The sequence below is a fragment of the Equus przewalskii genome, chromosome 9 (assembly GCF_037783145.1).
Source record: "Equus przewalskii isolate Varuska chromosome 9, EquPr2, whole genome shotgun sequence".
In the NCBI taxonomy this organism is placed as follows: domain Eukaryota; kingdom Metazoa; phylum Chordata; class Mammalia; order Perissodactyla; family Equidae; genus Equus; species Equus przewalskii.
In genome coordinates, this window is record NC_091839.1 from 27,267,811 (window position 1) to 27,293,155 (window position 25,345).

Genomic DNA, 25,345 nt, shown 5'->3' on the forward strand with positions numbered 1-25,345 from the left:
GGGCGCTTCCCGGCCCTCCTTCTTCTACCGTGGGCGTGAGGAGCAGCCAGCCCCGCCCCCACAGTTCCGGTTCTGCCCGGCCCACGGCCCCCACCAACCGACTCTGACCCACCCCTCCACTTCCGGCCCGCCTACCCTCCCACGCCTTCCCCTTCGCCAACTTCCGGCTCTCCCCACGCGTGGTCGCCCTCGTGGCGGGGCACGACCCTCTCCTGGACCGCTTCGCTGCCCACGCACTGCTGGAGCCCCGCGGCGCGGCGTGCCCCACCCGAGGCCTCCTCCTGCCCGGCTGGACCGCCGAGGGACGCCGGCGAGGGCCCTCTCCTGCCTGCCCTGGCTTCGCCTGGCACCCCGAGCTAGCCAGCCAAGATGGCCGCCGCCTGGGAGCGGTCGGGCGCGGCGCAGGGGTGTCTGGGAGTTGTAGTCCCGGCCGGCGCGCTGACGCACTTCGCGGCGGGCCGACGGGCGCCATTGTGCGCCGCGCGCGGGGTGAGTGCGGCGCGAAACCCGCGCCTGTCGGGGGCCTTGCGGGCCGATTGGGAGCCGCCGCGCGGGACGCGCCCAGCCTCAGGCCCTTCCCCGCCAAACGCAGGAGAGGGGCCGGCGTCGCCTGCCGTCCTCCTGCAGCAGAGCTGGAAGGGGCGGCGTGGTCGGGGCCGAGGGGCCGAGGGCGGGCAGCTCTCTGCGGGCGTGGCGGGCTTGACGGCCAACCCCGCCTGCGTGCGGACGGGGCGGGGTCCACCTCTTTAAGGGGGGAGGGGCGAGGGCGGACTCAGCTGGGCGCTGGGAGCGGCTGTGGGTGTCCGGGAGCAGGTGGAGTCGGCCCCTCAGGGTGTTTTCGGAGGCGGGGGAGGACGTGTCGTTTCCCGTTGGGGGTCGCTTGGGGGCACAGGGGGCCCTCCACGTATCCCTCACGCCCCTCATTCCCTCGTTCGACCTTCTCAGGACCGTCCGCTCCCACGAGGCAAGTCGAGGAAGAGGAAGGGATGGCCTCCGGGCTTCCGACGGCCTGGTTCTGTGTGAGTAGAGGCTTCCTGGAGTTCCTGAGTCTACCGCGGCCCTGGGGGCGGGGTGGCCGGAGGGCAGTGGGACGCCACCGTCCCTGAGATGCCCCAGGTCCCTCTGGGAGGAGGAGGAGGAGAGGAACTGGGTGGGTATGAGACCTTGCGGAGTGCAGGAACCGTGGGCTGCTTAGCTTCCCCAGGGAGTGGTTAGAGGTTAGAGGTCAGAGGACGGGGTTTCTAACTTATCCAGCATACTGGGAGGGGCGTCAGCGGAGGTCAGACTCAGAGTTAGATTTCAGCAGTTCCTTTGGCGTCAAAGCTAGGTGTGATCTGAGCTCAGTCGCCAGGAGAAAAAAAGTGAGGATGGACTCTGGGCAGGTGAAGGAGTAGAAGCAGCACGGACGGTGGGTGGGGGCTGAGGCTGGGGTGCCAGGATTCAGCTCGGGGCACACGCGCTGATGCCGGTGTTGGAATCCCCAGATTGATGAGTAAAGGAGAGGTTTTCAGAGAACGGAGGATCCTCTCTGCTCTCTCGTATTGTTTTCTTTACTGTGACCTGAATAGGGTCAAGTTCGGGTTTACTCGGTTTCGGACAAATGCAGGAACACACAAAGAGACACCTGGAATGCTCTCAGGTCATCTTGTAGCCTGCCTTCACGTACTCCAGCAGCCTCCCCCTCCTGTCAGTGTGGGTGACAACAGGCCCTGGCCTTAAGGAACTTGTGGGTTTTAGGAACCAGTGACCTTTGAAGATGTAACCCTGGGTTTTACTCCCGAGGAGTGGGGACTGCTGGACCTTGAAAAGAAGTCCTTGTACAGGCAGGTGATGCTGGAGAACTACAGGAACCTGGTCTCAGTGGGTAAGGCTGGTCTCCGTGTCAATAAAGATCTGTGCTTTGCAGCACCAATGTGGTGCCTCTGAAGTGTGTGTCTGCTTGGGCTCAGGCTGCAGGGATCAGAGTGCAAGTGTCAAGGCTGGGGCCTGAGGGAGAGGGATTTACTTTGTACCCATAGGAACAAGGCTACTTCACGTCTGACTTTTGAAGCTTCACCTAATCCATCCCTCAGAGGCCTTGAATACCAGGGAGGTGGGCCTGTCAGGGATCTTTTTAGGTGCAGTAGTGGATGCTTAATTGTTTTTCTGACAAGAATTCCAGAGGACGTGGTGTCAGTGTCCAGCAGCTCAGGAGTGTCACCAAAGATCCTGATCCCTTCCATTTCTCTGTGTTAGTGTGTGAACTAACCATTTCTAAGTTAGTAGCTGCATGGCTGTGGCACCAAACATCACGTCCCTGTTCAAGGCAGAAAGAAAGAAGGGGAGGGGCAGACCTGGCTACTTCTCTTTTCACAGCTGTAACGCTCAGCAAGAAAAAGCCTCAAGGCTGGCAGCTGACAGACTTCCCTGTGTGTCTTGCTGGCCAGAACTGTGTCCCACTGCCACCCTTACTGGCAAGGGAGTCCAGGAAAGCAAGCAGCTGGCAAAGGGGATGGGCGGGGTTATCATCACTGCCCTAGACTAGAAGTTATGCCCTAGCGGGAGAATTCGGGGACTGCATGTGCCACAGCAGTTAAGCATTTTCTCCCGAACACAGACCCCCAAGCCCTGTCTCTTTTCCCTTGGGCAGAACATCAGCTTTCCAAGCCAGATGTGGTATCTCAGTTAGAGGAGGAGGAAGAGCTCTGGTCGGTGGAGAGAGGAATTCCTCAAGACACCTTTTCAGGTGAGAACCAGGCACACGGGAGTCCTGGCAGGGAATGGGCCGACTGCTTAGTCAGGGACTGGTGTCTTAGAAAAGGTAGATGGGAGAAACCGTAGGTGGGGTGCTGTGGTGAGTAGCCGCAGACATGTGCAATCAAGCTCTGCATTTTCCTCTGGCCTCAGAGTCGGGTATACTGCTTGGTTGAATGTAAACTTGTTGCTGGTGGCAGGTGGGCAGGAGAGCCGCCCTCACTCTACTCCACTCATTCTCTACTGCCCTCCCCTCCTGTAATGACCAGTAACTGGTGTGTTTCTGAGCAGTTTTCATGTATGTTTACATGTATGCATATGAATACACGTTTGTGTTTTGGGGGCCTTATCATAGTCAGTACAGACAGGCCTGCTTCATTCATTTTGACAGATGCAGTGTAATCCTCATCTGGTTTTTTCTTTTTGATGGACATTCACGTTGTTGCAAAAAACTTCTTTGCATACATTTTTTGCACATTTAACTTGGTTTTTTTGTAGGTAGGATTTCAGGAAATGGAACTTCAGAGGCAACCAAGATGTAAGCTAAAAATCTGATAGCAACAAATTATCATCTAAAATCCTTTAAAGTACACATAGCTGTTTAAGTACATGAGAGCTCCCTTTCCCCTTCATCGCTAGCAATTTATAGTGGTCTTTTTAAGGTTTGCAGATTGATGGGAAAAGATAACGTGTTCAGTTTAGTTCACATTTCCATCATGAAGTTACACATATTTTCATAAGTTTGTGGACCATTTATATTTTTTCTTTTGTGAGTTCATATACTTTCCCATTTTTTTCCTGTTGGTCTTTTGTGTGTGTCGGGGGGGGCTCTGTATTATTGATGTTAATGTTGCAAATACCTCAGGCCAACGTTTATTTTCTACCTTTAGTTTCCATAAAGAAGTTTTATGATTTCAGGCATTTTTTCCTTTCAAATCTGTCTTTATTCTTATTCTAGGTTTCTTATCATACATAGGCAGGTTGTACAAATACTTTCTTGTATTCCAGTATTCTTTTTTTGTTTAGCTGTTAGATTTATCCGGAGTTTCCTAGTGTATGTGGTGTGAGGCACAAGTGTTTTTTTTTTTTTTTTGGTGGAGGGGTTTGCTGAGGAAGATTCACCCTGAGCTAACATCTGTGCCAGTCTTCCTGTATTTTGTATGTGGGTCGCCACCACAGCATGGCCACCGACGAGTGATGTACATCTGCACCTGGGAACCAAACCTTGGCCACTAAAGCAGAGTGCACTGAACTTAATCACTAGATAACAGGGCTGGCCCCAGGGGCAAAAGTTCTTTCAACACCATTTCTGACTGGGTTCTTCTGCTTATTGGAAACACCATCTTTACCATGGACTAAATTCTCATTGTTAGCGTGTGCAGGCCTTCTTCCTTGCCCCTTTTGCTCCCTTGATCTGTCTCCGAGTAAACATCATATTGCTGTACTTATTATAGTTTTATAACAAAATTGGATAAATAGTAGTTCCTCTCATTTAAAAGAAAATTCTTGGGACTGGCCCTGTGGCCAAGTGGTTAAGTTTGTGTGCTCTGCTTTGGTGGCCCAGGGTTTTGCCAGTTCGGATCCTGGGTGCGGACATGGCACTGCTCATCAGGCCATGCGGAGGTGGCATCCCACATGCCACAACTAGAAGGACCCACAACTAAAAAAATATATACAACTATGTACCAGGGGGCTTTGGGGAGAAAAAAAGGAAAACTAAAATCTTAAAAAAAAAAAAAATTATTAGTTGTCCTCAACCACCTAGTTTGCCAGATGAACACTTATATCAGCCTGTTAGGGTTCATTGAGAAAATCCTGTAGAATGTATATTACACTTGATTGGATTTAGAAGTTCCTTGATGCCGAATTGGTCTGTCTTGTCAAGTTTTGGCTTAAGTGTACAAAGAAGGGTCTGCTCACCTCACTGCGCTGTGTCAGGCCTTCCAAGGACTGTCGGCCTTTACGTTGCTGTTATCTGCTCAGGTTAATCTTCCCTTGGATTCTTGCGTAGTTCCTGATGAACCGGTCATGCTGCTGAGTTCTCTTATTATTTGTAATATTTTTGTTAGATTTTCATTAATTTTCTCTAGTACAAAGTCATTTTACCAGCAAGTATAAAGGAAGAGGCATTTGTGTTAATACTTTTTTACTTTTTTTTTCCTCCCCAAAGCCTCAGTATATAGTGTATGCTAGTTGTCTTTCTAGTTCTATGCAGGATGCCACCACAGCATGGTTTGATGAGCAGTGTGTAGGTCTTCGCCCGAGATCCAAACTGGTGAACCCCGGACTGCTAAAGCAGAACCGGCAAACTTAATCACTATACCACTAGGCCGGCTCCATTTTTACTTCTTTTGCACAATCACATAATTAATTCTTCACAGTTGGTACTTCTGAAATACTGTGAAGCCGAAAGTGTGAAGAGTGAGTGTCCGGTCTCTGAATGGGCAACTGTTTGGGTTTTGACAAGCACGCTGTTGGATTCTGCTTTCATTTAAAACAGTTTTTACCTGGATAAAGAAATAAGTCATCCAGCCCTTCCTAATACATGAAAATCAGTAATTTTCCCTCCAGGGCCTTCCAAAGTGACCATAGGGATTTCCTCCTTTGAACAGTTAACACAGTGACATAACAAACATGGAAGCACCCTGGGTGTAATCTGCTGCTGGTGTCCGTTGACTGACTTTTTAGGACAAAAGCATCAATATTGATGAATTAGGTCTGGGAGGTGGTTTTCTTTGTCAGCTTTTGTATCAGAGTGCACTGGCTTTGTAAAGAAAACTCTGGATGCTCTCCCCTTTATTCTCTGTGCTCTAATGCAAGTGACACTGGAGCTACCCGCTCCTGGCAATATTCAGCTGTGAAATCTGGGCCTGGCCCCAGTCTTTGGTGATGACCTTCTGTTTTCCACAAGAGAGACTGGAGTCTCTGCAATTCTTCCTCCCCTGTTTCTGGACTCTGTTTCAGCTTGATGGCTCAGCATTAATGTTTTCTGTTTCTCTTTCCATATTCAGTCATTCCTTTCATTCCCTACATTGAAAACCCGTTCTAACCATTAGCACCAGTTGCTAAACTGTACCTCCTCTGGGAGGACCCCAGCAGCACAGGCAGTTTGCATCTGTTCACTGTGGTTTCTGTTCCCTTTGGTGGCTTCCTTGATCCAGCCTCTTAATGTTCCCTCCCATCTTTGTGACTCTGTCAGGTCTGTCTCTCGTCCTCCCTGGAGTTTAAGTCCTACGTCCTGTGTGGGCAAACCTCCCAGCCATGCACTTCTGGATGATCCAGTAGTTCCCTGAATCTAGCTGCCATGGGAGGTGTTGGGCACCTGTGGTTCTGCACATCTCAGGAGAGCTGGCTTGACAGGTGACAGGAGATTCTGGTGGGGTGCAGGGAGGCTTGTCAGGTCACCCTTGCAGGCTAGGCCTAAGAGGATAAGTGCCTGGCTCATCTCCGCTCTGTCAGAGTCCTTTATGTGATGTCTTCCCTCCCCTGCCTCCCTCCTTTCACTCACAAATACTTGTGGAAGGCCTTTTGTGTCCCCTGCAGTATACTAAACACTTAGATAGTAAGCCAAAGACCCAGCATAATCCCTGCCATTGTGGACGTCGTAGCCTAATAGATGATCACCTTCTACAGACAGGTTACACAGATGTAATTGTGTGAGCACTGAGAAAGAACAGCATGATGTAAAGCAGGGAGCAATGGGGAGTTAGTCTAGAGAGGTGGTCAGGGGACACTGCAGGTGAAGAGTTGAGCTGATCTCTGAAGAAAAAGAAGTTGCAGCCCTGTAAGAGTGGCAGTGAGGAGAGCTTCCAGGCCTGGACAGAGATGCTGTTTGGGGAGACCATGAGAATGGAACAAGCTCAGAATATTCAGGGAAAGCTGCCCAGTGAGCTGGGAGGAGGAAACAGGTGTGCTGACATGCAAGTTAAGTTTGGCAGAGCACACAGGGCCTCCACTGTGAGGGGAGTTTGATTCTCATTGAGCAGGTGTGTGGCGTGGCTGTTCACGGCTCACTCTGGGTGCTTGTGAAGAAAGCTGTGGTAGGGCTCAGAAGGAAACAGGCAGGGGGCCGTGGTAGTATCTCGGGAAGAGATGGTGTTAGCTGGCCTAAGAGTAGCTAGCATGGGTTTCTCCCCATCCAGTGGGGAGATTCATCACCCCATCCCCAGGTGGATTTAGTGGGACTAGGTGAGTAATTGACCAAGCGGGCAAGGGTAAGCAAGCCACCTGGAATCCCTCATAGGTGAAGGCTTCAAGGGATTTCCTGCAACTATTCTTTGTAATGTAGGTATCAATATCTCGTTTTAAAAATACAGTAAAAGAGGAGCTGGTCCAGTGGCGCAGCGGTTAAGTTCGCACGTTCCACTTCTCTGTGGCCTGGGGTTCACCGGTTTGGATCCTGGGTGTGGACATGACACCGCTTGGCAAAAGCCATGCTGTGGTAGGCGTCCCACATATAAAGTAGAGGAAGATGGGCATGGATGTTAGCCAGCTCAGGGCCAGTCTTCCTCAGCAAAAAGAGGAGGATTGGCAGTAGTTAGCTCAGGGCTAATCTTCCTTAAAAAAAAAAAAATACAATAAAGGAGAAAACTATTACTCCTGAGTTTTTGGCCTTAGTCAATGATATGGGGAAACCTGGTAAAGGCACAGACTCTTGAAGGGTGGAAATAGAGGTTTTGTGTTTACTTTTTAAGTTGAAATAATTTAAACAGAGTTACATGAATAGTACAGACAACTTCCTAGTAGCTTTCACTTAGACTCAGGAGTGTTTGGAACTGTCTCATGTATTCACTGGTTCTGTTAGTGACATATGAATGGAGCTGGGACTTAGACATCCAAGTAGAGGTTTGTAAAGCTGGTGAATGCACTTGTCGGGACCTCAGGAGGAGGTCCAGGCTGTGCATAAAACCATGGGACTCATAGGTGTTTGGAATGGCTTTACTGTCCAATGGGACAACCATCTGCTGCAGTGGTCTCTTCCTCCCACACTGGTGTGGCTGTGCCTCTCCTTAATGCAGAGAACTAGGATGGAATGGAAAGCTAGGCCTTTCTGATGCAAATCAGTTTGCGTGCCTCTCCAGCTTTCCATGATAGCAAAAATGGCAGCATAGGCATTGGCTAAAGTAGGTCAGATGGCATTTGTCTTCAAGAAGGCACTGATTTGGAAAGATGCTTTGAAGGAATGTGGAGGAATATTTGATGGCACTCAGCCATCCCTCTGTTCTTGTTTTGTTTTGTTTTGTTTTTTAAGATTTTATTTTTCCTTTTCTCCCCAAAGCCCCCTGGTGCACAGTTGTGTATTTTTAGTTGTGGGTCCTTCTAGTTTTGGCACGTGGGATGCCGCCCCAGCGTGGCCCACTGAGCGGTGCCATGTCCATGCCGCCCAGGATTCTAACCGTTGAAATCCCTGGCCGCCAAAGCGGAGCGCGCGAACTTAACCACTTGGCCGCGGGGCCTGCCCCTGTTCTTTCAAGAAAGTATTCCCACGTGTGGTTTTGGTGGAAAACTTGAGACATAGGGGCCAGCCTCGTGGCATAGCAGTTAAGTTAGCACGCTCCACTTTGGCAGCCCAGGGTCCATGGCTTCAGATCCTGGGCACAGACCTGCACACTGCTCATCAAGTCATGCTGTGGCAGTGTCCACATATAAAATAGAGGAAGACTGGCACAGATGTTGGCTCCAGGACAATCTTCCTCAAGCGAAAAAGAGGAAAATTGGCAACAGTTGTTAGCTCAGGGCCAATCTTCCTCACCAAAAATTTTTTAAAAACTCACAAAACCTTGAGACATAATCTTCGTTTAATCATTAGGAAAGCAATGGAGTGGGCACTATTTTGAAGGTCATGATTGTAGGAAAGCCTGCAGGACATTTAACTTTTTCAGCTGGTCAAGAAATTAAGCAGGAGATGAGCCCTACAAATATGAATGTGGCAACTCTCAAATTAGTACAAACATCAATAGAAAAAATATACAAGGAGATCATTTTGTTGGGAAGAGAAGGAAATCCTTCTCTGGATTTCCTTTGTGTAGCCTGAGAGGATTCACATGGGCATTAAATGTGGGGTACATAGGAAATTAGTTGTTTTTACAGAGGATAATTCATTCAAGAACAAGATTGAATAAATTAGTGTAAGAAAGCCTGTTTTCAGCCCTGCTCAGCCTTCTTTAACTAAGAGAAGGCTCACATGGGAGACTAAAGTGCAGAGACCCTGAGTGGAGGAAGTCCTTTTCATGAGTTTTTTCACATGAGAACTCAAATAGAGAAGAAATCTCAGAAATATGATCATAGCAGGAGAGGCTTCTGGCCAGATTCTGTTTTACTTGAGAGAGTTCGTACTGGACAAAAAAAGAATTCCAGTTTGATTGAATTTGGAAAAGTTCTTATACCCAATAATTACATCTGTGAACTCTGAAACCATGGGAATGTGATTGCTGTGGAAAAGGTTGCATATGTAGCTCTCTTACTCAGCCCTAGAAGTCGTACTGGAGAGGGCCTGAGAGTGTAATCAGTGTTAGGAAGGCTTCAGGAGTCACAGAACCCACTGGCAAGAAGCCCTTCAGTAGGAGTCCTCATTGTGTTCAGCATCAGAGGACTCATATGAGAGCAGACTCTCAATGTAATCTGTGCAGGCAGATTATTAGCCTTAGCTCTCACCTTATTTGACAGAAGAACAACAATAAAATTCACACTGGAAAGAACCACATTGAATAATAAAAATGAAATGTCTTACCCTATTTTTACACCAGGTAAGTCATACAGAAGGCAAACTCCATAAAACTTTGATCTCCTAAGTACGTAAATGTAGTAAAACAGGTCCTGTCTTTGCTAACTTGTTCTGTTATCTGATCTGAACATGTAGAACAAATATTAAATAACATGAGTGAGAGCAGGCGTCCTTATTTCAGTTTCCCATATATATCCCCAGTTGCTAAGACAATGTGTGAATCTCTAGCTCAGGAAACTGTTGGGTAAATAAATGCTTGAAGAAATTGCAAGAAACAAGAGGGCATCTTCAAAGAGGAGAGTTCGAAGACGAGGCCAGGCTTTGAGACAAGAGGGTGGGTAAAGGATGATGAGAACTCTTGAGAGAAAGGGCTACGAAGAACTTTGAGAGGCTCACATCTTTGGGGACGGGGTCAAGAGTATAGAATCTTGAGTGACTATCAAACATGTTTTGGCAGGAATCCAGCCTAGCAGAGTGTTCACATATTGTGTGATCTGTATTCAAGAATACTTTATGTTCTCTGTCACCTTCCACATAGATGCTCTCTAGGACTCATGTAATCTTGATCTCTTATCCGGGAACTGCTCTCTGGCAACCAGGTGTAGTTCCTGGGGTAATTTCAAGGCCTGAAATGCCTTAACTGTTAATTGAATAAGAAGGAAAACAAATGAACTAAGCATTTGACTCAGATATTTTTTGGGGGAAAAAATACCACCAAAAGTTCTAAGGAAAGAGGAAAAATTAAAAGATAAAAGCAGGAACAAATCAATCAGAAATGTAGGAGAAAAAAAAAGAATCCAAGAGCTTATTTCTGGATAGACAAAATGCAAAACCAACTTTGATTAAACAGGAATAAGTAAAAGGCAAGCTAAAAACCTGTTCAGGGGAAAAAACTCTTTACAGATACTCAGCAACACATGTAGTTGTTTTCGTCACAGTACTTGGCACAACTGTTGCAAAGGGTGAGCCAGCTCTACATGCTGATAGGAAACAATCTCCAAGATACATATGTGTGTGTCTCTTAAATATATTATCTTTTAATGTATCTTAACATATATAAAGATATATAGCTGCACATAATATTGAGGTCTATTTTTTTCCTTAAAAATAGACATACACACACAAATATGAATGTGTGTCGACTGGTTATCACTGGGAGAATGTAGAAACTGATAGGCTGTGATTGTCTCCTGACAAGGAAGCTGGGTGGGAGAGAGAGTTTCCACTTTAAAGGTGCTACCCATACCTACGCTCCTAAAATGGAAACAGCTATCACCTGCCTGCTGTATCGCCAGTTCCTGACACAGCACAGGTGCTCAGTAATTATTTGCTGAGTGTAGGAATGAAGAAACAAGATGGAAAGATTTCTGGCAAAGTATAAAGTTGTCAGAATTGGTCCCAGGAGAAATGTTAAAATTAACTTTGGAAGAAAGTGGTCAGTTGCACTTCCTTACTGACCTAGGCAATGAGTATTTTCCAACTTCCTGTTAAAAGATACTTTCCATGGAACATGAGCAGTTCAATGACAGAACACAGGCTGACATGTTAACAGGTTCTGTCTGCAAAAGTATACATAGCATTGTTTTCACCAAAGCACAAAATGACAAAAATGTTAGAAAGGAGGAAATATTTGTAGTTCATAACAATTAACCACCTTTAAAAACAAAAAGGTAATTCTCTGAAATAGCTATAATAGAGTTTAGCAGTGTGACGAATTACAAAATAATACAGAAGCTAATAGCTTTGGCTTATACCAGGAATAACCAATTTAATACCAGACGGAGGAGAGATTTTGTTAATAATTTTTTGAAATAGTACCTAAGAATAAATTATTAAGGAATGAGCAGGCTTTATTTGGACAAAGTTGTAAGTAAGTGGGACATGGAAGACTTGAACAGTAGAAGCTTCAGTGTCTTTTGAGGGCTTACAAAGCCTAGAAGTGTATGAGGTCCCTTTCTTGACTCAAGTCCTACAGTCATGCCAGCCAGCAGCCTCTACAGAAGTGCTGCTGGAGCCACTGTACCTGTGGGAGCAGGAGAGCAAACCTCTGACCTGGCTGGTCTGGGAAGAAGCAGGTGGGACGTAAACCAGGTGTCCTCTTATCCCGTGGCTGCAGTCCCACCCACTGCTCTGGCTCCCAAGGTGAAGATGGGAACTTTGTAGCACAGCAGTCCTCCCATAATTTACAGATTAGACACTATTACAAGGCTAGTGAGATTTCCTGGAATTTGACAGACGTATGGTAAAATCCAGACAGAAGGCTAAAAGGCCCAAAAGTCCCGGTGAAGGAAATTCCTTTACCAAGTCACTTAGAAGCTGTGTTGAGTCAACAACTGCCGCTTGAGCACCTGCCAAAATGCCAAGTATGTTACAGGGTCGGGTCCCAGTGACAAACGGGGTCTCGAGGCCTGACTGTGGGCCTACATTCATCCCAGAGCTGCCACAAGCTCATGTCTCTAAATTTAAACCGACTAACATATACTTAGCACTTCACCTCCTCAATCACACTGGCCATCTTTCAAATGTTCATTGGTCACCTGCAGCTAATGGCCACTGTGTTGGAAAGTGCAGACCTAGAACATTTCCTCCAACAAAAAGTTCCAATGGGCAGTACTGCTCTAGAGAAGGTGGAGAGGTGATCATAAGTGAATTAACCAGATACTTTGAGGTGGCAATCACTGCTGGGAAGAAAAATGAAACCATGGGATATGCTGGGGGAGTGGAGAGGCGTGAGTGTTCAGTACTAGTTAGAACCAGGCAGGAAGACAGCTCCAAGGAGGTGATATCCAAGCTAAGAGCTGGGTGGCAATGGGGAGCCAGGTGAAGATGGGAAAGACTTGCAGGCAGGGCTGTGGCAAGTGCGGAGACCTTTGGACAAGACATTTGCGGGGGCACATTTGATGAAAAGTAAGATGGTGGCTGTGGGAAGCCCCCTTTGGTGTAAAGGGCGTAAAAGAACAGGGTTTGGATTCCAGCTGCTTCGTTGCCCAGTGTGTGGCGTTGGGCAGGGCTCCTAGCCTCTCCCAACACTTTCCTTTCTGTAAAAGTTGGACGCTGTCACTTACTGGGACTGTGGTGGTGTAAAGCCCAGGTCCTGGAGGGCCATCATGAAACAGTAGTTACACTTATTGATTCGAAGACTCACTAATGTAAGGATGATGATCAGTGCCTTTGGCAGATCCTCCTTTGGGCCTGGCTTTGGGGGCTCTGATGCACAAAACCCAGTTGGCAGCCTCAGCAGTCCAGTTGGGGAGACATACTTAGAAGGTGATGCAACAAGGTGCCCAGGAGAGCTGAGGAATGAATGATAGGGAGAGGAGAAAGGGTGGGGAGCTGGGGCATTCTGGACAAGGAGGGAAAGGCACAGGGATGAGGGGAGCTGAGGTAAGCACTCCTCTTGATCCTGGGCATCGTTAGTATATTTGTGAACTGGTAGCCCTAGTATACCTGGTTCGTCAGTCAGCATTCACTAGGAAACAGCACTGAGGGAGACAGCTTACCCTGGAAGGGAAGCTGCAGAGAGACAGAAAGAACACGAGAGAAGAAAACAGCAGCTCCCATCAGCCTTTACTACACACCGTACCTGGCATTGGGTACCTGACCACTTAGGGTGGGAGAACTGAGGCCCAGATGGGTTAAGCCCCTTGGCCACAGCCTCAGTGAATTTGTGTAACAACCCACTAGATAGACAGGGAGTTGCAGGTGAGAGAACTGAATTGTCCAAATTCCCCCAGGGGTCATTCAGCTGGTGAGTTGAAAGCCAGTACCTGGGGTACAGTTCCACCCCTGCCAGCTAGTAAACTTAAGAACTTTCATTTTCTCTGTGAAGTGGGGCAAATAATATTTCCTGGAGCAGACAGCAGTAAGGATTACCTTAGAGGGCTTGGGGAATGGTCCAAGGGATGAGAGATTGAGAACTGAGGTGCCTAGAATGACTTACCCATCAGCTTCCAGGCTTGTGGCCTAGCACATACTGCATGGCACTCAGTAGGTGCTTTATGGTAACTGTGCAGAACCTGTGTTGGCCTGAAGGGCTGCTACAGCAGGGAGAGCTGCACTGGGGATCCACTGGGCTCTCAGCACCATAAAGACTGGCAGAGTTTCTGACACGCAAACCCACATAGGCTCTACAGCTTAAACAGTTAACATTTTTGAGTGAGTATTCAATGCAAGATTTTGAGAAAGCACCCTGATGCCCCACAGATAAGAGGAGGAACAAAATACATGATCAAGATTAAAGGGGAAATAAGTAAATTAGAAATGGATTGGGGATGGGGGTGTGCAGTAGAATAAAAAGAAACCAACATTTTCTTAAGGGAGAAAGCACTAAATAAAAATCCCTCTGAACCAAGGAGTACAGAACAAAGATAGAAATTAGAAAGCTATGAAGCAATCTGGAGAATTAAAATTGCTTTTAAGTGTCATGCATGATTACTACTCAGAATGTTGCCTGTGGCCTAGCACAGGGCCCTAGGGAGTCGTCCAGCCGCCCCCGCCCCCCCCATATCGGGGCACTCCTCAGGCTAGTGCTGCTGGGACTCCGGTGAATTCCTATCCCTGGCTTCTCCAGTTATCCTCAGAGGGAAACTTCAAGCCCTAAGAGCTTTAACTGAAAGGAAAAATAGGGGCCAGCCTGGTGGCATAGTGGTTAAGTTCCACAGGCTTTGCTTCAGCGCCGGTTTGCAGGCCTGGATTTCGGGCGCGGACTCTACACCGTTCGTCAGCCGTGCCGTTGCGTCGACCCGCATATAAAGTAGAGGAAGACTGTCACACATATTAGCTCAGGGTGAATCTTCAACAGAAAAACAGGGGGCCCGCCCCATGGGGTAGTGGTTAAATTCACGCGCTCTGCTTCGTGGGCCCGGGGTTCGCAGGTTCGGTTCCAGGTGTGGACCTACACACCACTCATCAGGCCACTCTGTGGCATGCGTCCCACATAACACGGAGGAGGATGGGCACGGAGGTTAGCTCAGGACCAGTTTTCCTCAAAAAAAAAAAGGGGGGGCGGGGGGAATGAGCTGGCTCCAAATTAGTGGTGGGGGGGAGGGATAAAGCCCCCAAAGTCCTAGGGAAGAGGCGGGGACTCAAATGCCTAACGTAAGCCCAGTGTGTGATAGGGAGTAGCCGGTGAGGCGAGGGAAGAGCGAGCCCCCAAATGAAACTACTCCAGAAGTCCATCTCGGGCAAGAGGTGGGAAACGAGACCAAATGCCTCTGATGATTCTTATCCAAAAAAAACCCACACCTTAAACACAGGGAGGGAGCGGCTGGCGGCGGCCCGGGACCTGCTTGGCAAACCCGGGGCGGGTGGGGCTCCCGACCGGCCGGCTCGCTCCTCGGGCGGTGCCCGTTAGGCCCGAAGAGCGTAAACAGGAAGCCGCAGGCAAGCGCGGCTTGTGTCCGGGACAGGGCGCCCACAGGGACCGGGACGCGGAGGGATTCGGAGCGCGGGGCGAAGCGGCCTGGAGGCCGGACGCTCGCCCCGACCCTGCGGCGCCCGAAGGGGAGCCCTGCCGCTCGGGCCGGTGTGTGCGGAGGCTCCCGGCACGCATCCGCGTCACGGGGGTCCGGGGAGGGGACGAGAGCCCAACCGCTCGCCGGGCGGACCCATCCCTCAAGGTGACGGCGCCGGAAGTCTGCGCCGCGGAGGCTCCCGGGAGTTGTAGTGCGCGGGCGCGTGTCGCACGTCTGGGCGCGGCCGGAAGTCGTGGCTGTGGGGAGGTGGCGGGCGGTGCCCGTCGCGCCACCGGAGAAGGGGCGGAGGCGGACAATCGCTGCCCGTCCTTTTCCTTCCGCGCCGGCTGCCATGTGATGATAAACTTAATTTTCTTTTCCCGCTCATTGTCTCTGTTGATTCCCGTCCTGGGGGACAATAAGAACCCTCGTGCCGGTGACCTTCCCGCCCTGAGCTGACAGCCTGGCCGAGCCTCCTCTGTTGTGTGCGGGACGCTTCCGCAGCGTGGCTGGCGGTGCAGCAAGGCCGCGCCCAGATCCGAACCCGCGACCCCTGCCGCAGAGGCGGAGCGCGGAACCTTAACCGCTCGTCCGCCGCCGGGCTCTCTTTCCTTTATTCTTAAACCCAGCTGCAGTTGCTCCACGCTAGTCATTTCCTGCTCCGCTCCTTTTTAGTTAATGTGACAGAAACTTTCCTGTTGTCATTCTCTCACTAAAACTGATGTAATTTTTAACGCTTACGGGGGAGTCTTTGACCATTTTCTCGAGCCGTGTCTTAATACGACCTGTGTTTTCCAGTTTTGCTCCATCCTATGCCACACTGCTCAGGAAGCGCGTGTTGAGGACAAGCAAGCAGAGGCTGTTTACTCAGAGGCTGCATAGCAAGGGGCTCAGCCCCCATCGCTGTGTCCAGTAGAGGCTGTAAGGCAGGCAGGGAACGGGAATGTTTATGCGAAAAAAGAACGTTGGAGGTTATTGATTTGGGCAAAAAAGAGAAACCGGCAGTGATTGACCGAGTCTTGCCCGTCTGGGCTTGTTGTCACCGAGGCTGTGGGTTGCAGTTCTGTTCTGTGTGGTCTGGTCCTTGTCTCAATATTCTTTCCCTCGTGCTTCTACGTCCGTCTTGTGTCCGGATAGCTCCCTGGCCGTGAGTAGGTTAACCTGCTGAGAGTCCCTGGGTACCCTCTGCTGAGGCCTTGCTTCGTGCGCTAAGTTCCTTCCCGGGTAGAGTTTTGCTAACCCCTTATGCTCACAACAGCGAGGATGAAAGTGCAGGTTTACCTTGATGTCAGCCGTGGCGTTTCTGTTTTTATAAAACATCGTGAATCTAGTTGGAAGTAAATCATAATCCATGGTTATTTATGCTTTTTCTATTTATTTTTTTTACTTAAAAAAATTTTTAAAGAGAACATGATTTGTTTTTTAAAGATTGGCCCCTGAGCTAACATCTGTTGGCAGTCTTCTTTTCTTCTTCTCCCCAAAGCCCCCTAGTACATAGTTGTATATTCTAGCTGTAGTTCCTTCTGGTTGTGCTGTATTTATTTTTCTAAAGCCTCTAAGTCATTTAGAATTAGCGTCTCTTTTCAGAGTCTGGAGAGCTTGCTTGTTTTCTGTCGCTTTGAGCGCCCTCCTTAGCACTTCAGGGCGATCCCGGAGCTCTGCTCAGCAGATGCTGCTGTGGACTCTGTGCCAGGACCCAGAGCCCTGCCCTTTCCAAACAGCCTGGTTCTTGGCTCCCATGGAGACAGGATCAGGTACTATTCCCCTCACGGCTGCAGGCATCTACAGCATCACACGGTCTCTGCATCCCTCTTTTCTCTTTGCTCTAATTTTTTATTTTTCTGTATTGAGATATAATTTACATACCATAAAGTTCACCCTTTGAAAGTGCACAATTCAGTGGTTCTTACTATATTCACAAGGATGTACAACCATCACTACAATCTAATCTCAGAAGATTTTAATCACCCCAGAAGAGAAACCCTGTATCCATTAGCCATCAGCCCCCAAACCCCTCTATTCCCCCATTTCCTAGAATCCACTAATTTATTTTCTGTCTGTCTATATTTGTCTATTTCGGATGTTTCCTATAAATGGAGTCATACGATATGTGGTCTTTTCTGTCTGGCTTCTTTCACTTAGCATGATGTTGTCAAGGTTCGTACATGCCGTAGTGTGTATCACTATATGTGTTTTTATTGCCAGATAATATTCCATTGCATAGATAGACCACATTTTGTTTATCCATTCATCATTTGATGGATATTTAAGTTGTTTTCCCTTTTTGGCTATGATGAATAATGCTGCTATGAACATTCTTGTACAAGTTTTTGTGTTGACATATGTTTTAGTTCTCTTGGATATATACCTAGGAGTAGAGCTCTTAGGTCAGAGTATAACTCTATGTTTAGCTTTGTGAGGAGCTGCCAGACTGTTTTGCAAAGTGGTGCAGCATCCTGTGTTCCCACCAGCAGTGCATGAGGGTGCCAGTTTTTCCACATCCTCACTGACAGTTGTCACCATCCGTCTTTGGTAACAGCCACCCTCGTGAGTATGAAGTGGTATCTCACTGTGGCTTGAATTTGCATTTCCCTGGTGGCTCATGCTGTGGCACATGTTTCCAGGTGCTTGTTGCCATCTGTCTTGTTCTGCTTTGACTTCCAGAGTGTCCTGAGGCTCAGTTGGACCCTCAGTTGGATCCTCTTCCTGCTGGGAATCCCCTGATGAAGATTGAGGTCGTCGAAGTCCTCACACTGAACCAGGAGCTCGCTTGTCCCCGGAATGCCCAGATCCAAGCCCTCTATGCTGAAGAGGAGGGCCTGAGCGCAGACGTCCTCAGGGAGCCCACTCAGCAGCCGGGCGAGCATCCAACTGACCCCGAGGCTGCTCGCCAGAGGTTCCGGGCATTCCGCTTTGAGGAGGTAGCAGGGCCCCGAGAGGCCCTGACCCAGCTGCGTGAGCTGTGCCGCCAGTGGCTGCAGCCTGAGGCGCACTCCAAGGAGCAGATGCTGGAGCTGCTGGTGCTGGAGCAGTTCCTAGGCGCCTTGCCTGGGAAGCTCCAGATGTGGGTGGAGTCACAGCACCCAGACAACTGCCAGGAGGCAGTGGCCCTGGTGGAAGATGTGACCTGGATATCTGGGGAGGAAGGTGAGTGCAGGGGAAGGGTGAGGAGAAGGGCACTCCTGCAGGCACCTTTGAGGATCAGGGGATCAGGGGAGAAGAACTCCAGGCTTCTGGTGCCGGAGTCCTGCTCTGGCTGAGTCCAGGTTCTTGAGGGAGGGACGGAGTCGGCGCAGGGAGGGAAGAGACGTGAGACTTGGGTTGGTGTAATCAAGTCCAACTTTACTGTGCACAAGTGTCGTTTTTATATTTTTCAGGATTAGTACAGAAATAGCTCTACAGATATTCTCAGAGAGATAAGGAAGTAAAAAACGAGCACAAGAATATTTATTAGCATTCTGTTCTACAGAGCATAAGGTTAATGATCGTCTTCTCCGCAATTAACTATTGTTTGTTGTCTCTAAGCTAAAAGAGATAGGTACCTTGACATCTGTTGTAATTCATGGTAAAGTTAAATCAAAGAGAGAAGGTCCAGGCCTCTGGACAGGACAGCATTCCGTCTGTTTACGTCCTGGGGGAGCCATCCCTGCCTCCCTCAATCATTTACGCCCGTTAGTGTAGATGGTTAATGGGAACAAAAGGCGACTCCAGGGTATCTTATCCCCAGGGCTATTTGCGTTCTCAGCGGGTAGTTGAACACCTTTACATTCCCGCGCCCCTTAGGGGGTGAAAGCACTCGTTTGTCTTTCAGGAGGAAGGGCTAATAGTCCCTTGAGCACACTGCCCGGAGAAAGTATCATTTTGTTAGTAAGGTAAGGGGCTGAAAAGCTAAGCTAAACTGTATATCTTCAAGAATAAAAAGCAGAAACAAGTATAGTCATAACCTTGATAGAAAGCATGCATGCATTTCAGAAAATATCAGGGGTGTCAGCCAGCCATTCTTCACCGAGGGGCGTCCCTGCACCCCCCGGCCCTTCTCAGCCCGGACCCTGTCAGACGGCTGTATAGGCGTCGGTAACACGGCTCCCGGCATTCTGGGGGGTAGGGAAGGGGTCGTGTGCACTCTGTCATCTGCCTCCCTGGCGTGTTCCCGAGTCAGAGCTTTAGGTGCTTTCTTGCTGATGTACGTACTCTTGCCCCTCATCTTGGGACCCATTTGTGGAGTGGAAGGTCTCAGGCCCCACCTGAGAGCTACTGAAACCTTCGGGTGGGGCCTGGCACTGCATCCTTTAATAAGCCCTCTACAGGTTTCTGACAGGTAAAGTGCTGCATTTTCCTCCCTTTGGGATCCGTGCCGCACACGAGCCAATAGAAGAGCTGATTTCAGTGACACAGGGATGTTCCCAGAGTGTCTTCTATTCTCACATGCTCAAGGGGGCTGACGATAACATGGTGACCAAGACAGATAGGACCAGGGGACTCACGAGCTCAGCCGGCCTCCGGTCAAGTAGGAAAGACCAGAATTTGACAGGTGAACGTGCATGTGACAGTGGTGGGGCCAAGAGGCGCTTGGGGTGCAGCCAGGGTGCCATAGCTGACCCACGACTTGGAGTGGAGGTCGGAGGCGACAGGAAGGATGTGCCCAGCAGGAGGAGCGTCACCTGTGAGGCCCAGGATGCGAGCAATCACAGTATGTTCAGAAACCCGAGAGAAATTGGGTAGGTCTGTGGTAGAAGGGGCAGAGGCATAGCTAGCAGGATCTCCGGTGGGATTTTCATGTTGTCGTAAACCGGTGGAACCAGTCCCTGAGTTCTCAGGGCAGGTGGCACCATCTGAGCGAGCTTTAAAGATTCCCCGGGCCGCAGCTTGTTGGAGGGGGGATGGAGAACAAGGCAAGCCAAGAAACGGTTGGGCCACCAGAGCTGTTGCCATGCCCGGTGGGAGGTGTGTTGGCTTGGGCAGGAGTGACGGTGGTGGCGGGCGGGGGAGAGTGCGCGTATGGGACGTATTTGGGAGTGAGACTCCACGAGACCTCATTTCTGTGGGGCTAAGTTCCATAGACCACACTTTGCTCTCTGCTTCCCACACATGCGATGGCTTCCAGCGTCTGGTGGGTCCCTGGAAGATGTTTTTGAGCAAACAGATGATTGACTGATTGACTTTTGTGATGGAGGGGGAGGAGAGGAATCAGAGTGGACAGTGGGATTCAGAGAACAGGGCTCCCTGGAGGAGCAGGTGTGGGAGGGAGTGGGTGGGCAGGAGTGTGAGTCATCTCTCATATGCACTGAGTCTGGGGCGCTGTTGTTAGCGGGACAGTGGCCTCCAAAGGTGTCCATGTCCTAATACCTTGAACCTGTGAACATGTTACCTCACGTGGCAAAAGGGACTCTGCAGATAGGATTGAGTTAAGGATCTCAAGATGGGGGGATTGTCTTGGATTATTCGGGAGGGCCCAGTGTCATCACGGGTCCTTATGAGAGGCAGGCAACGGGGTCAGAGTCAGGAGACCTGAGGACAGGAGCAGGGGGGATGCAAGGAAAGGGCCATGAGCCAAGTGTTTTAGGCAGCCTCTAGAAACTGGACAAAGCAAGGACTGTATTCTCCCCTGGAGCCTCGGAAAGGAATGCAGCCCTGCCACATCTTGATTTTAGCCCAGTGACACTTGTGTCAGACTTCTCATCTTCTTAATCATAAGATAGCAAATCTGTGTTATGTTGAGCCCCTGTTGTGGCAATTTGTTAGAGCAGTGATAGGAAACCAATACAGCTGCCAAGGAGGCAGTTGTGAGCTCATGAGATGAAAGTCAGCAAGTCTGTCCTGCGTTTACACCTTGGGGGTGACTGAAGTTGGTCAGGATTGCAGAGGACGCTGGGGAGAAGCCTTCCAGAAAACCCTGCATTTGTGGGCAGCGAGTTAATTGGGACTCTTGGGTGTGACTGCCACACCACCTTGCACAGGATGGCCCAAGGGAGAAGGAGAATTTATTGAAGAAGTCCCAGGGTGAGCTAGCATTAGGCGTGGCTGGACCCAAGGGCTCCAGTAGTGTCCTCAGGACTCATCCTCTCTCCTGTATCTCCTATATCCCTCCTATGCTTGTGCTGGCCTCTGTGGGCTTCACTTACAGGCAGGCTGTCTCTATGTGGAGTCTCCCTGCCAGTGGAATTTCTCTTTCCTAAATGTTCCAACAAAAGCTTCTTTGGCTCTCATTGGCTGGCTGTGGCTTCCGTGTTCATCTCTGATGCTGTCATTGTGGCCAGGAGAAGCAGTAGCCTGGTGGCCAGCCTGGGTCACAGAGCATGTCCCGCTTGATAGTGGAGGTGGAGTCATCAGTATAGAAGCCTGTGGACCGTGTGGGGACACAGGAAAGCTGGCTGTGAAGGCGCTGTGGTTGAGAGGGGCCATAAAATCAGACAGAGTGTTTGCTAAGGTGGGGGGAATTTGGTAAATTCACATCAAGATGGGTGTGTGTTGGGAGAGTGGGTCCAGCTCTGGGGATGAGGGGCAGTCACACCCTCCATATAGCAGGAGTTGAGGGGAACGGGGTCGAGGACTCAGAGGCCAGAAATGGGGTCTTGGTTTCTGGGGTCTTGGTTTCTGAGGAAGAAGTATGAGGCCAGTTGCTGAGGTGAGTGTGGAGATGCGGCAGGTTCCTCAGAGGAGGGACTGGTCTGGAGCAGTCCTTGGAGAGGAAGGGAGGGGACCAGGGGTCTCAGCAGTGGGGAACACCGGTGCACTGTGATCGTGTGGGGTGATGCATCCTGGGCTATCCAGGTTGGGAGCTTTGGGCCCCGGCGGTGAGGAAGAGCGAGTAGGGAGCTGAGCTGGTGAGAAGAAGGGACAATCACAGGATAAGATGTGGCTGCGGTGGCCCCGCGGCCCCAGACACAGAGATGTAGGCAGAACCTGCTCCCCCCTGGGGGGGCAGCTGGCTCCACACTGGCTGATCCCTGTGCTGCTGTCTCCCCCAGTGCTGCCCAGTCAGGGCCCCACCTGCCCTCTGGAGACCACAGCTCGGCAGGAGGAGGAGCAGGAGGCTGTGGCTGCCCGGCCAGCAAAAGCGCTGCCTGAGGTGAGTGGGGAGGGTCACCCTCTTCTCTGGTCACAGCATCCCCCATGAGGTGGGCCCACACCGAGGCCTCCCACGGGCCAGGCCTTTCAGTTTCTGAGGGTGAAGCACAGGCCTGTCCTCCAGCCCCCCTGGTGTCATTGGAGACCAAGAAAGGGCACAGTGACTGGGAGTCAAGACATCTGGAGGCAAGAGGGAGGGACCAAGTGTTTACAGACTCATGGGAGGCAGGATAGCCTCAGGCAGGGGCCCCAGCCACATCTGGATCCCAATTAGAACCAGAGAGCTCTCATCCTTCAGAAATGCAGATTTAGGTGTTTGTGACTAAAACAAAGTCTGGGATTTGCTTGAAAATGACCCAGAGCTGGGACATAAATAAAACAGGACTGGCCCAACTGTTGAGGCTCAGAGTGTGACCAAGCGGTGGCGTGTGTGTCGGGGCGGGGGGGGGGGGGTGTTGGTGAGGGCTGTTTCTGCTGTGAGTGGCTGAGGCTCAGTTTATTGGCTCTCATGTAACGAGTGGTCTGGGGTAGGCTGCAGGCAAGGCTGTGTTCAGGGGCTCCCAGATGATGGAGGAACCTCTCTCCAACGCCAGTCTCATGGGTCTGCTTTCTCCTGGTCCTTTTCAAGCAGGCTTTGCCCTTGTGGGCAAAGTGCCTCCCAGATCCAGGGAGAGGGCCGGGAGGAGGCCTCTTCGTCCTAGAGTCCTGGTCGCCTCCTCAGAAAGGACTGACCACAGGGCAGCCTGGGTGACCGCTCCACACTTAGGGACTGGTTCCGCCACATGGGGAGGGCCTGTCCTGGAAGACGTGAGTCTGCCCCAGGTGGGGCAGTCTCCTGTGGAAAGTTGTAGGAAGGTGGGCTGGACACAGCTGGGGAGGGCAGAGGCAGTTTGCTGTGGCACTTCTAGCTCCTAGCAAAGTAGGCGCTCTGCCCCCAGCCTGGCCCCAGACTCTGGTTTCGTGAGAAAGGACCCACTGCACCTCTTAGGGGCCCCAAGTCAGCGTTTCTAGGCAAAGCCCAAAGCAGGGGCATCCTCAACACAGCAGGCTCCGTCGGAACGTCTCGGCCAGCCTTTCTTCTGTCCCCATGAATGATTCCCTGACCCTCCTGCTGAGGAGACACAAGTGTGTGACATTGCAGGAGCCAGTGACCTTCCTGGATGTGGCTGTAGACTTCAGCAGGGAAGAATGGGGGCTACTGGACCCAACGCAGAGGACCGAGTACCACGATGTGATGCTAGAGACCTTCGGACACCTGGTCTCCGTGGGTGAGGCTGCGCTCCTGCTGGCCGCTCCTCCCTTCTGGGACTCTGATGCTTCAGGGACCCTGAGTCAGGGCTTGTCCTTTCTCTGGGCCAGTGCAAGGACTGAGCATGCCCTCGAGAGTCCTTGCACCATCCAGGGCCTTTAACTGACAGTGTGGACCTGGAGGGGTGGGCGTTGTATGGGTAGAGGCAACCTCAGGTCTAGCAAAGGACTAATTTGCCATCTACCTTGAGGGTGTATGAGAGAAGATGAACTCAGACAGCCAGGAAAACTCTCCCAGCCCTCGCCCATCCCTCCATCACCAAGCTCCATTTTGCCCCCTTGCCCACCCCTCCATCATGAAGCTCCATGTTCCCCCTCAATCACCAAGCTCCATATTCCCCTCTTTGCTGCTTCACTGCTTTTTTTAAGATTTTACTTTGTCCTTTTTCTCCACAAAGTGCCCCCAGTACATAGTTGTATATTTTTAGTTGTGCGTCCCTCTAGTTGTGGCATGTGGGACGCTGCTTCAGCATGGCTTGATAAGCAGTGCCGTGTCTGCGCCCAGGATCCGAATCGGCGGAACCCTGAGCTGCTGAAGCAGAGCATGCAAATTTAACCACTCGGCCACGGGGCCGGCCCCACGCTTCATTGCTTTTCATGGTCTCTCTCCCCAGCTTTCATGACTGTACTTGGAAAAAAAAATCCTCCGAATTTGAATACTTAGTTATGTCATACTGTCAACCAAATTTAACACTTTCTCTCCACTGCATCCACACCCTCTGGCTTCTTTCAGGGTGGGAGACTACGCTGGAAAATAAACAGTTAACTCCAAACTCTGACACTCCTGAGGAAGAACCAGCCCATGACCTGAAAGTGGAAGAATTCTCAAAGGATGACGCCTGGTCCTCTACCTCAGAGGACATCTTGCAGGGTGGGGCCCCGGAAGTCTTGGACGCAGGATTGAAACACAGGGGGCTTACTCAGGAAAAAACGCTTCCCCAGAAGCAGCTCTGCGAACGCCCCAGATCCCAGGCAAACGTGGGTCTTGACACAAGCCGCAGTTCACCCCAGAAGACTCTTCCTAGAAAACGCTTGCGCAAGCGTAGCTCACGGGTTAAAAAGATGATGCCTAATCCACGTGTGAAAACTCATCAGAAGAAAGGAGAAAATGCCGGGGAGAGCGGTGGCTGTGGGAGAGCCTTCAGCCGGAGTGCTCAGCAGATCACATTTACGAGGATTCGCAAGGGGAGCCAGGTGTGCCGGTGCAGTGAATGTGGCAAAACATTCCGGAACCCGAGATACTTTTCTGTGCATAAGAAGATCCACACGGGGGAGAAGCCCTACGTGTGTCAGGACTGCGGGAAAGCGTTCGTTCAGAGCTCCTCCCTCACGCAGCACCAGAGAGTTCACACTGGAGAGAGACCATTTGAGTGTCGAGAGTGTGGGAGGACCTTCAATGACCGCTCAGCCATCTCCCAGCACCTGCGGACTCACACCGGAGCCAAGCCCTATCAGTGTCAGGACTGCGGAAAAGCCTTCCGCCAGAGCTCCCATCTCATCAGGCATCAGAGGACTCACACTGGGGAGCGCCCCTACACGTGTACCAAGTGCGGGAGGGCCTTCTCCCAGAGCTCGCATCTCATCGGGCATCAGAAAACCCACAGTGGGGTGAAATGCAAGAAGAAACAGCCCAGCTCCTAGCCCTCCAGCCAGCACTTTTCAACCCAATCCTGCAGTTGTAACATGAGCAGGCCTGGGTGGGATTCAGAACTGAAGTGAAAAACATTGAGTGATGATGTTCTCAAGACCAAAGGACAACCCTGGAGACTGCCCTGGACATGAGTAAATAGGAAAACTGGGGAGGAGTTGTTGCCAGTGAATATAACAGTTGGAAAAACAGATTAGTTTTTCACTCAGTTGATTTGCTGTTGTAATTTGTTAAATTTGATCATTGAAAGTGATATTAGTGAAACCTTAAAATTCTTATTATAATGTAAGTTTAAAGAGCCAGGTACCAAAAAGTCGGTGCACTGGTATTATATTTGTGGTAAAGTATTTATGTGTTTGGGCAAGGACTAAAAGAGAACATGGATAAATAAACTATATTTCTGTGGTAGAA

At 50.3% G+C, this 25,345-nt stretch overlaps 1 protein-coding gene across 6 annotated transcripts; it reads left to right on the forward strand.

Moving 5' to 3' along the window:
* ZNF274 (zinc finger protein 274) lies at positions 1–25,345 on the forward strand. Of its 6 annotated transcripts, none has more exons than XM_070558843.1 (8): positions 1–489; positions 946–1,019; positions 1,738–1,864; positions 2,630–2,725; positions 17,575–18,057; positions 21,879–21,979; positions 23,120–23,246; positions 24,020–25,345. In XM_070558843.1, exons 2-8 carry the CDS (start codon positions 987–989, stop codon positions 24,925–24,927), a joined length of 1,875 nt encoding a protein of 624 aa, XP_070414944.1. In that variant the 5' UTR covers positions 1–489; positions 946–986; the 3' UTR covers positions 24,928–25,345. The 6 variants fall into 6 exon arrangements, with proteins under 6 accessions (XP_070414944.1, XP_070414948.1, XP_070414945.1 ...); XM_008531146.2 differs by lacking the exon at positions 1–489 and adding an exon at positions 498–813; XM_070558844.1 differs by lacking the exon at positions 1,738–1,864 and having other exon boundaries at positions 144–489.